Source organism: Chrysemys picta, chromosome 12 (genome assembly GCF_011386835.1).
Source record: "Chrysemys picta bellii isolate R12L10 chromosome 12, ASM1138683v2, whole genome shotgun sequence".
In the NCBI taxonomy this organism is placed as follows: Eukaryota; Metazoa; Chordata; order Testudines; family Emydidae; genus Chrysemys; species Chrysemys picta.
In genome coordinates this window covers 31,580,411-31,592,659 of record NC_088802.1, presented here as the reverse complement: position 1 = coordinate 31,592,659, position 12,249 = coordinate 31,580,411, and the positions used below count along the sequence as shown (strand labels likewise).

General features: G+C 44.3%; 1 protein-coding gene across 1 annotated transcript in view; it reads left to right on the top strand.

The window, feature by feature from the left end:
* LOC101937230 (myosin heavy chain, skeletal muscle, adult) overlaps nt 1–8,846 on the top strand; it is a 34,360-nt gene extending 25,514 nt beyond the window's left edge. Inside the window, exons 33-40 of the mRNA XM_024101729.3 lie at nt 100–224; nt 472–780; nt 881–1,084; nt 3,319–3,444; nt 3,538–3,708; nt 3,793–3,897; nt 4,039–4,134; nt 8,559–8,846. Coding sequence (XP_023957497.1) covers nt 100–224; nt 472–780; nt 881–1,084; nt 3,319–3,444; nt 3,538–3,708; nt 3,793–3,897; nt 4,039–4,134; nt 8,559–8,711 — 1,289 coding nt within the window. The 3' untranslated portion in view covers nt 8,712–8,846. The remainder of the gene's footprint in view (nt 1–99; nt 225–471; nt 781–880; nt 1,085–3,318; nt 3,445–3,537; nt 3,709–3,792; nt 3,898–4,038; nt 4,135–8,558) is intronic.
* Nucleotides 8,847–12,249: the final 3,403 nt, after the last annotated feature.

The window sequence follows — 12,249 nt, the reverse complement described above, 5'->3', positions numbered from 1 at the left end:
AACACTCTAAAGTGAATCTGTCTGTGCCTGTGGCATTGCTAAGGAGTCTCTCTCTCTTTGGGCCCTTTGTCTGACTATGTTATGTCTGTAACCCAACAGAGGAGATTTCTGACCTTACGGAGCAGATTGCAGAGGGGGGAAAGACCATCCATGAGCTGGAGAAAGTGAAGAAGCAGATTGAGCAAGAGAAATCAGAAATCCAGGCTGCTCTGGAGGAAGCTGAGGTACACACGCCATTAGTCACTGCTTTACAGAGAGAAAGTCAGAAAATCTTGGCGCTGTATCCTATTGTAAACACAGTGGGATAATTCAAAGGGACAGAGGACAGCACATGCTGTGCTGGAAGCTATGTACTCAGTGTCCATACTACCCATAGCACTACATTCCAGTCTGTGGGAACATTTAACACTTTATTTGGAAGAAAAAAACTATTTTTGTTCCTTTATTGACCCTTCACTTGCTCTTGTTAAGGCTTCACTAGAACATGAAGAGGGCAAAATCCTCCGCATCCAACTTGAGCTGAACCAGGTAAAGTCTGAAATTGACAGGAAGCTTGCTGAGAAAGATGAGGAAATTGAACAGCTGAAGAGAAACCATATCAGAATTGTGGAGTCCATGCAGAGCACCCTGGATGCTGAGATCAGGAGCAGAAATGAAGCCATTAGGCTAAAGAAGAAGATGGAGGGGGATCTGAATGAAATGGAGATCCAGCTGAGCCATGCCAGCCGCTTGGCTGCAGAGGCACAGAAGAACCTGCGAAACACACAAGGAGTGCTCAAGGTACAGTAAGCCACACATGCCAAGTGTGATAGCTCAGCTGGTCTTTTCAGCATGCCAAGGAGTCTGTGCCTCCAGCTAATTTCTCTCACTCGTTTTACAGGACACCCAGATACACTTGGATGATGCTCTCCGAAGCCAAGAAGACCTGAAGGAGCAGGTGGCCATGGTTGAGCGCAGAGCTAACCTGATGCTGGCCGAAATTGAGGAACTGAGGGCAGCTCTGGAACAGACAGAGAGGGCCAGGAAAGTGGCTGAACAGGAGCTTCTGGATGCAAGTGAAAGAGTGCAGCTCCTGCACACCCAGGTCAGGGTCTAGTGTGAAAAGAAAGAATAGAATCATAGAATATCAGGGTTGGAAGGGACCTCAGGAGGTCATCTAGTCCAACCCCCTGCTCAAAGCAGGACCAATCCCCAACTAAATCATCCCAGACAGGGCTGACCTTAAAAACCTCTAAGGAACGAGATTCCACCACCTCCCTAGGTAACCCATTCCAGAGCTTCACCACCCTCCTAGTGAAAAAGTTTTTCCTAATATCCAACCAAGACCTCTCCCACTGCAACTTGAGACCATTACTCCTTGTTCTGTCATCTGCTACAACTGAGAACAATCTAGATCCATCCTCTTTGGACCCCCCTTTCAGATAGTTGAAAGCAGCTATCAAATCCCCCCCCCCCATTCTTCTCTTCTGCAGACTAAACAATCCCAGTTCCCTCAGCCTCTCCTCATAAGTCATGTGCTCCAGCCCCCTAATCAGTTTTGTTGCCCTCTGCTGGACTCTTTCCAATTTTTCCACATCCTTCTTGTAGTGTGGGGCCCAAAACTGGACACAGTACTCCAGATGAGGCCTCACCAGTGCCTAATAGAGGGGAATGATCACGTCCCTCGATCTGCTGGCAATGCTCCTACTTATACAGCCCAAAATGCCGTTAGCTTTCTTGACAACAAGGGCACACTGTTGACTCATATCCAAATTCTCATCCACCATAACCCCTAGGTCCTTTTCTGCAGAACTGCTGCCTAGCCGCTGGACTCTTTCCAATTTTTCCACATCCTTCTTGTAGTGTGGGGCCCAAAACTGGACACAGTACTCCAGATGAGGCCTCACCAGTGCCTAATAGAGGGGAATGATCACGTCCCTCGATCTGCTGGCAATGCTCCTACTTATACAGCCCAAAATGCCGTTAGCTTTCTTGACAACAAGGGCACACTGTTGACTCATATCCAAATTCTCATCCACCATAACCCCTAGGTCCTTTTCTGCAGAACTGCTGCCTAGCCGCTGGACTCTTTCCAATTTTTCCACGTCCTTCTTGTAGTGTGGGGCCCAAAACTGGACACAGTACTCCAGATGAGGCCTCACCAGTGCCTAATAGAGGGGAATGATCACGTCCCTCGATCTGCTGGCAATGCTCCTACTTATACAGCCCAAAATGCCGTTAGCTTTCTTGACAACAAGGGCACACTGTTGACTCATATCCAGCTTCTCATCCACTGTAACCCCTAGGTCCTTTTCTGCAGAACTGCTGCCTAGCCATTAAGTTCCTAGTCTGTAGCAGTGCATGGGATTCTTCCGTCCTAAGTGCAGGACTCTGCACTTATCCTTGTTGAACCTCATCAGATTTCTTTTGGCCCAATCCTCTAATTTGTCTAGGTCCCTCTGTATCTTATCCCTACCCTCCAGCGTATCGACCACTCTTCCCAGTTTAGTGTCATGTGCAAACTTGCTAAGGATGCAGTCCACGCCATCCTCCAGATCATTAATGAAGATATTGAACAAAACTGGCCCCAGGACTGACCCTTGGGGCACTCCGCTTGATACCGGCTGCCAACTAGACATGGAGCCATTGATCATTAACCGTTGAGCCCGACGATTTAGCCAGCTTTCTATCCACCTTATAGACGATAAATCCCACAAATCCCTAAGCAGGAGACTGCTATGTACGTACCCTGCTCCAAAGAGAAGTGCTAGGGGGTGTTTAGAAGATTTTTATTCCTGAAATGGCCTTTATGCTAATGTCCATAGGATGGACATTTGTTAAACAGAAAGCATGAAGCTGGAAGGTCATCCTTGGTTTTCCTCATGTTGCTGTGTTGAAGGTGATACAGGGATGATGAAGGTTATAATTGCATGATGTGATGGAGCAGGGCAAGTGTCTCAGAGGCTCTGGGAATGGCTTTCCTGCCTCCTATCCAGTTTCCATCATTGGATACTTTTAAATCATCTCTGCCATCCCCTGGGGCTCAGGAAGTATTTCTACACAGTGATTATTTTGTTTTGAAATGGACCAGATTTACAACAATTGGCACATAGGGTTTGTCACAGGCTATGGGGGTAATGTTAGTGAGAGCCTTTAAAATATTCACAGTACATCACTGACTAGCTGTCAATGTTTTGCAGTGATGATACGTTTAGAGGAGAGTTCTGCTGCACAATAATGTTAATAGTAACCTGTACATTAAATACAAATATTCAGTTCGTTTTCCAGAGTCAATATTTTGGGACTAACTGTAAAAACATCTTGTTTATTGTTAAACAGAACACCAGCCTGATCAACACGAAGAAGAAGCTGGAAACAGACATTTCCCAAATCCAGAGTGAAATGGAGGAGACAATTCAGGAAGCGCGTAATGCAGAAGAAAAGGCCAAGAAGGCAATCACTGATGTGAGTTGAAGGCACCTTTCTTTGGAGAACATGGCCATGTTTGCACCTGAAATGGCTGGTTTTCTGAATCAGTTTCCTTTCTTTACTCACTAGGCAGCCATGATGGCGGAGGAGCTGAAGAAGGAGCAGGACACCAGTGCCCACCTGGAGAGGATGAAGAAAAACCTGGACCAGACGGTGAAGGACCTGCAGCTCCGTCTGGATGAGGCAGAGCAGCTGGCACTGAAGGGTGGCAAGAAGCAGATCCAGAAACTTGAGGCCAGAGTGCGTATTCCCCATATTTGTGCATTTAGGAGCATTTCCTGTGTCCAGTCACAGTAAAACTCAACTATCCATTTCTCATTTCAGGTGCGTGAGCTGGAAGGTGAGGTTGACAATGAGCAGAAACGCAGCACTGATGCTATCAAGGGTATGCGCAAGTATGAGAGAAGAGTAAAGGAACTGACCTATCAGGTAAGGAGGGAGGCCCTTTGTGCTGTCACATCCTTCTCTGGGGAGCACAAATTGTTTTCATTTGAACCTGCAGGGGATAATTTTATTTTATCATATGGGCAAATGAATTTACCTCTTTCTTGCTTTATTAACTGCTTTCAGTCTGAGGAAGACCGGAAGAATATTCTCAGGCTTCAGGATCTGGTTGATAAACTACAACTGAAAGTGAAATCTTACAAGAGACAAGCCGAGGAGTCTGTAAGTATGAGTCTGAAGAGGGACGATAGTTACCTGCTAACGACGTGGGAATTGTACTAGCATAGGATGTGTGGTGGGTGTCATAGGCTCGAGGAGGCTAAGCCTCCCCAAACAGCCAGGTGTGGCCCTGCCCATTCTCTGCCCCAAGGCCCCCTCCTGCCTCCCTCCCTTCCCCCCTGGTCCCAGCCCAGGCTGCTCCTCTTCCCCGAAGCGGCCTGGGACTCGGGGCAGGCTGGCCAGAGCGGGTTGGCCTGGACGGGGTGGCCGGTGGCCTGGACGGGGTGGTGCAGCAGGACTTGGGGCAGCTGGGACGAGGCCAGGGGCTAGCCTCCCCAAATGGGAGGTTCACGTGCCGCCCATGCTAACTAGTGGATATAAGAAATTATGAAGTTGCATTTGTACAGCAGAACAAGGTTTAAGGATCAACAGAACCTTGATAATTCATGCTTATATCTGAGGAACTAATTACTGAAAGAGTAAGCAAAGAAACAATACAAAATCATAAAAGAATAATATATATAAGTAAATTTGATAAGCATAGTTTATTTGTCAGTGTTTAGGTTCATAGTACATTATATAGAGGATTTAATAAATGATAAGAAAACTGAGCAATATAAGAATTCTACAGCATTTTGCAATTAAATTTTTGCTGGAAGTGGAGAAATGTTGCTGTTTTTTGTATATGCCACTTAGGGACCAGTGCCTAAATCAGCAATCACTGACTCGTGCAGATGAAAACCATATGTGCTAGGCACATGCATTTTTTTCATCTCACCCCAAAAGAGCTCTCACCTCATTGAAAATTTCTTTTTGCTACTCCGTAATTTTTCAAAATCTTCTCAACCTTGGAAAAGTTACAGAATGCAAAGTTACAGAGATCCTTTACCCTTTTGCTATTGTGCAACTTTTCCAAAGTTGAGAACATTTTGAAAGGTTACCTAGTGGGAAAAGGAAAAAGAAAACAAAGGACAAATGAAACGTCATTCATTTGATAACATTCATTTTGCAAAAGGGAAAAAAGGAAAAAATGGATAGGATGGGGTGAAACAGTTTGAAATTCAAAATTTCGAAATTTTCAGTTTCAATGAAAAGCAGTTTTGAAAGGTATCTGTGAAATAATTTGTTTAGAAAAAAGACTATTTTTCATTAAAATGAAAAAAATTCTAGCAACTCTACTGAATACTTTGCTTAGCTCTAGTAATAACTCAATCGCAGTTGCACAAAAAATCTTCCAGATTTAGCACGTGGCAGATTCTTCTTGCTGGGTTTGTGGAGGGAAGTTTTAAAATAACAAAAAGTGCTAAATGATTGGAAGCGCACACCTGAGTCAGCTGGCAACTCAACTGCCAAGGTTGTTAGCATGGCCTGATGAGGCCTTGCCTCTGTGAACGTGCTCCTTGTGTTGCCTGCCCCAGGCCCAGTACAGATAAGGATGTCTGGTCTCTGCTGATGGGACAATTTGGAAAAGGGAGATGGTGAGTAATGAGACACTCACAAACTCTTCCAAATCCCTGCCTTCACCTCAGGGGCAGCAGGATAATAACGTTAAGCAGAATGGAAGATCCCATGATTTAAGCTCTCTATGAATTTTTTTCATCATTCCACAATTTTATGCAAATTCTCAGCTTTCATTCTAAACCAAGAATCAAATTTCATTTTCCTTTGCAAAGATCCATCCTTCCTAAGAAAGAGCGTTATGCTGCTGCCTTGGTAACCCAGACAGCTGCTTGAGGATAGTTAGGGACTGAGAGGGGAGCTGCCCGTCTGGAAGAGAAGAAAGGAAATAGGGAGCTGCCTGATCTGAGTCTCTGCTGCCTGACTGGGAGAGAGAAGAGGGAAAATGAGTGGGAGGCAAGTGCTTCCTCTGTGAGGACCTGATCCAAACCTCACTGGAATTACTGGAAAGGCTTCAGTTAACTTCAATGGACTTTGGATCAGGCTAGGATTGTGACAGAATGAGACTAGGATTGTGACAGAATGAGAAATTCCTACTTTTCTCTTGAAACTGTTCCTCATTTTCTCATTCTGTTCAGGGCAATCTGACTCTTTGAATATCCCATACTGGTTCAAAGTACCCAGACTGCCAATCAAAAGATCACTTTCATAAATTGCAGTTGTGTGCACACAATACATGGCATACCTGACTGTGTGGAGCTCAGTATTCAAATGGTAGATTAATGGTGCGGATGCAACACTAACTCCCAGTCCTGCTCACTGAAACACACTGTGTTATCAAGGCTGTGTCTCCTGGAACTCAGCGTCAGGGTGGATGCACTCTTGTTGTTGGTGCTACGATGTAATGAAAGGTGGTTTGTTCATAGTCCAGTCCTGAACTCAGAGCATACAAACTGCAGACCTAAAACTGTCTCCCGAAAGGCTCACAAGCTAGAATGGATGGCACTTCTCTTCTGGATTTTCATCACTTCCCTGACTCTAAGTGAATAGACTCCTAGTAGCAATTACATGTGCAGCATCATTCTACATTTAAAAAGGCTTTCACCTCGCTTTGAAAGAATTTTCTAACTTAGAAAATGGTGAGTGTAAGAAGGTCTGTACTTGGCTTTCAGATAAGAGATGGCAAGTGAGTGACAGAGTCTGGGCCTTCTCCTCATCAAACAATTGTATCCCATAAAGTTCCAAATGCAGGAAAAGGGTGTCAGTCACAGTCACATCTAGTGGTCAGAGCAGGTGTTAGACCTAGTGGTTAGATAGCCTATTTGGTAGCCAGAAATTGGAACCCAGGGTCAAAACTGCAACCAGAGTCCAGACGCCAGAGTCAAGGGTCAGGGACAAAGTCATCAGTCAGGAGTTGGAGTCCAGGGGCAGAACTGGCTTATCTGGAGTGAGGCAAGGCAGGGACAACATTGGAGCCAAGGCGAGCAGGGCAGGAACAAAGCAAGAGCAAGGCTGGGAACAAGGCAGGAGCAGGCACTACCACACCTCTGGGTACATGCTTTGAGCAGTTGTTGAACTGCTGCTGCTGCTGGGTTTAAGAGCCAATCTGCTGAACCTTCCAACCAATCAGCAGCCTACTATAGGCCAGCTGTGCTCGTTAAGATTGCCCAGAGACTGGCTCTGCTTTGGGCCCTGCTGCCAGACTGGCTCTGCTACAAGCCCTGATTCCTTTCGAGTGCACCTCCTATGACCCAGGGCCTGGTTTCTCAGGGTACTACTGAAAAACTCTTGCAATAGGGCCAGGGTGTGGATGTTCATTCCCATGACCGCTAGTTCATTCTGTAACCTTCCCAGTCCACCCCTTACTGGAGCCTTCCCCTAACTTGCCAAAAGTGGAGGATTCAGTGGACCAAGTACTCCTCCTGTCCGTGAACTGTTATGGATGGCAGTGGAAGGTCAGAGCAGTTTGCGTATGGTTTCTCAATGTAGGGCTTTAAAAGCGTGATGTGAAAGACAATGTGTATCTTCAAGGATTTGGGCAGCTGTAACCTAAAATGCATTGGATTCACACATTGTATAACACTGAAGGGGCTCAGGTATTGGTAGTCTGGCAGATGGGCAGCTAAATTTAAAGTTCTGGGCAGAAAGCCACACCTTGTCCCCTATGACCAGATTGGGGGTGGCCCTGACGACCTCAGTCAGCATAATATTTATTGGCAGACTGGAACTGTTGCCTGAGCTCCTGGTGCACCTGGTGTAGGTGAGAGGCTTTGTCAGTGGGGTACAACTGTGGGCACAGCAGAAATAGGAGCCAACACTGATTTAGAAATCCACAAAATTTGTTGCAATTGCCATTAAAGTTGTTCTCATGAGGAGTGAGGGTTGGTGCTGAAGACAGCACAGATTGAGCTTGCAGGACGGCATGCTAGACCTACAGGGTGGCAACTTGGTCCAGCAAGGTATAGGGCTCCCACTATCTCTCTCAGAGAGATATTGGCCTTTGTGGAATTCATGCTCCCTGTATCAGCTCTAGTTCTTGTATTGTTTTGTGCTGGGCTGCTCAAACTGTCAGTGACTGGAATATGAGCAGTCGGTGCCTAGTGGTCAGAGCAAAAGTCAGATCTAGTGGTCAGAAGAGCATTTGATAGCCAGGAATTGGAGCCCAGGGACAGAGCCAGAGTCAGAAGTCAGAAATCAGAGTCAAGGGTCCAGCTTACCTGGAGTGAGGCAAGGCAGGAGCAGGGCTGGGAATGAACAGGAGATATCATAGATATAGGTGAATGCTGTGAGAACTGCTGAACTGCTGCTGCTGCTGCTGGGCTTAAGAGCAGGTCTGCTGATCCTTCCAACCAGTCAGGGTGTGTAGCCAATCAGGCAGTCTACGTTAGGCCAGCTGCATTCATTAAGGTTGCCTGGAGACTGGCTGTACTGCAGGCACTGCTTCCAGAGTGGGTCTGTTGCAGGCCCTGATTCCTGACAAAGGGCAACTGTCAGCACTTTGGTTTTCACAACACTTTCTCCATCCTCAGGAGGAACTATCCAATGTCAACCTCACCAAGTTCCGCAAGATCCAGCACGAGCTGGAAGAGGCTGAGGAGCGGGCTGACATTGCAGAGTCCCAGGTTAACAAACTGCGGGTGAAGAGCCGCGAGGTTCACAGGAAGATTGAAGGAGAAGAGTGAGGATGTCTCCATGCTTCAAAGTGACTGAAGAAATGCACAAAATGTGAATCTCTCTGTCACCTTGTTGTATTTATTGGTTATTCTGTCCTCAGTGTTTAGGAAATAAAGATTGTAGAGACCTTTGCATACAAAGAACTAGTAGGGACTTTTGTTTTTTTACAGATTAGCTTTGGGGTCTTATTAAGGTTTGTGCATTATTGAATGTTTAATTTTAACTCTTGTCCTTTGCATGCATCCATTACAACACAGTCTTTAATTACGCGATCACATAGTATTTCTCCATTATACATTATAACATTATTCACTGAGAGGAAAAATAATGTTAAATGTGACACAAAGATTGAGAAAGTGAGTGCTCAAGAGTAAGAAATTCCAAATGTTAATGTTGAAAGTTCAGCCTAAACTCTATTCTATTCTATTCTATTCTATTCTATTCTATTCTATTCAGGTTCTTATATCATCCTCATCATCGTGGTATCTGAGCACCTTCCAGTAGTGTATTAAGCAATGTGATTAACAATTCTCACATGTGGTTTGTTCTTTCTCCCAGGAAGGAATTGTTGTGCAGAGGAGTGTTTACTTTTGGTAGGGTTTTTTGTTGGTGGTGTTTTTACATTAGGTAACACAGGTCGGAGAAGTGCCTCTGGCACTCGGAGTGGAAGGTGGGGATTCGTGTGATCATGCTTAGTTCATTGGGGAGTTTGTTCCACAGTCTGGGACCAGCACTCCTCCAGGAGTTCTCAAGACCAAACGTGCCCAGTTTTTTTAACCTTTCTTCATAGGTCAGATTTTCTAAATCTTTTATCATTTTTGTTGCTCTCCTCTGCACTCTCTCCAATTTGTCCACATCTTTTCTAAAGTGTGGCACCCAGAATTGGACACAGTACTCCAGCTGAGGCCTCACCTGTGCCAAGCAGAGTGGGACCTCCCTTACACATGACACGCCTGTTAATACACCCCAGAATATTAGCTTTTTTCTCAACTGCATCACATTGTTGACTCATATTCAATTTGTGATCCACAAGAACCCCCAGATCCTTTTCAGAAGTACTACCACCTAGCCAGTTATTCCCCATTTTGTAGTTGTGCATTTCATTTTTCCTCTCCAAGTGAAGTACTTTGCGCTTGCCTTTATTGAATTTCATCTAGTTGAATCCAGACCAATTATATAATTTGTCAAGGCAGTGCTGAATTCTAGTCCTGTTCTCCAAAGATCTTGCAGCCCCTCCCAGTTTGGTGTCATCTGCAAATTCTATAAGCACACTCTCCACTCTATTATCCAAGTCATTAATGAAAATATTGACTAGCACTGGACCCAAGACTGACTCCAATAGATACACCATCCCAGTTTAACACTGAACCATTGATAAGTACCCTCTGAGTGCAGTCTTTCATCTGGCTGTGCACCTACCTTATAGTAATTTCATCTAGCCCATGCTTCCTTAGTTTGCTTATGATAATGTCATAGGGGACTGTGACAGAAGCCTAACTAAAATCAAGATACATCATGCTTACTGCTTCTTCCCTAACCACTAGGCCAGTGACCCTGTCAAAAATGGAAACCAGGTTGGTTTGGCATGATTTCTTGACAGATCCATGCTGGCTAGTCCTTATAAGCCCATTTATCCTCTAGGTGCTTACAAATTGATTGTTTAATAATTTGTTCCAATATCTTTCCAGGTATTGAAGTTAGGCTGACTGATCTATAATTCCCCAGGTCCTCTTTGTTACCCTTTTTAAAGATAGGTCCTATATTTGTTCTTCTCCAGTCCTCTGCGACCTCACTCGGCCTCCAGGAGTCCACAAAGATAATTATTAGTGGTTCCAAGGTTGCTTCAGCTAGTTCCTTAATTACCCTAAATTAAATTTCATCAGGCCTCACTGACTTAACTACATCCAACTTATCTAAATATTCTTTAACTTGTTTTTTCCCTATTTTGGCTTGTGTTCCTTCCCCCTTGTTGTTAACATTAAACTGTGCGGAGTATTTGGTCACCATTAAAATTTTTAGTGAAGACTAAAGCAAAATAGGCATTAAATACATCAGACTTCTTGATGTCATCAGTTGTTAGCATCTGCTAAGTAGAGAACCTACATTTCCTTTGTCATTCTCTTGCTCCTAATGTATGTCACTTGCTAGGTATAACTCATTTTGTGGCGTAGCCTTTCGATTTTGTTCCTACAAGCTTGTGCTTTTCTTTGGTACTCTTCCTTTGCAATTTGTACACGTTTTCACATTTTTTAGGATTTTTTAATTTTTATTTTCAAGTAATTAAATAGCTCCCAATGGAGTCAGATTGGCCTCTTGCTGTTCTTGCCAACTTTCCTTAACATCGAGATAATTGTATGCAGTGTAGTTGTAGCCATGTCGGTCCCAGGATATTAGAGAGACAAGGTGGGTGAGGTAATATCTTTTATTGAGCCAACTGGTGTTGGTGAGAGAGACAAGCTTTCGAGCCACACAGAGTCTTTTTCAGCACTTGTGCCTTTAATATTGTCCCCTTGAGAAACTGCCACCTCTCCTGAATTCGTTTATCTCTTAGACTTTCTTCCTATGGCACCTTACTTACCAGTTCTCTGAGTTTGTTAAAGTCTGTTTTTCTAAAGTCCATTGTTCTTTTTCTTCTGCTCTCCCTCCTTCCTTTACTTAGAATCATGAAATCTATCATTTCATGATCACTTTCACCCAAATTGCCTTCCATCTTCAGTTTCACTACCAATTCCACCCTGTTAGTCAGGATCAAGTTTAAAATGGCTGTTCCTCTGGTTACTTCCTCCACTTTCTGCAAGAAGAAATTGTCCACAATACTTTCCAAGAACGTATTGGAGATTTTGTGTTTTGCCATATTACATCCATTTTACATCCAACAGATGGCTGGGTAGTTGAAGTCCCCCGTTACTACCAGGTCTTGTGTTTTGGAAATTTCTGTTATTTGTTCTAGAAATGCCTGATCCACTTCTTTTTCCTGATTTTGCGGTCTATAGTAGACTCCTACCATGACATAATTCCTCTTTTCCCCCTTTTATCTTTACCTAGAGATTTTCAACTGGTCTGTCTCTCACCTTCTTCTGCACCTCAGAACAAATGGATATATTCTTGATGTACAATGTAGCACCTCTTCCCTTTTTCTCCCTGTCTGTCCTTCCTGAACAAGTTATACCCCTCTGTACCAATATTCCAATCATGACATTTATCCCACCAAGTCTCAAGTGATACCAGGTAAGTCATAATTTAGCTTATATACTAATACTTCCAGTTCTTCCTGTTTATTCCCCATATGCCTTGCATTTGTGTAGACATCTAAGATGTTGAGCAGATTTTCCCATTGATTTCACTCTGGTTGCTCCTATGACCCTACTGTAATTTTCCATTTCTCCCCCAACATCTAGCTGTTTGTTAAAGTTGCCTTTTTTATGTTTACCAGTGGCTTTTATCATCTGCCCCCTTTGAACCTAAGTAAAAGCTCTCCTCAGCAGGTTGGCGAGTTGGTGCATGAAAAATCTTCTACTGATTGGTCAGGTGGACCCCATCCCTTTC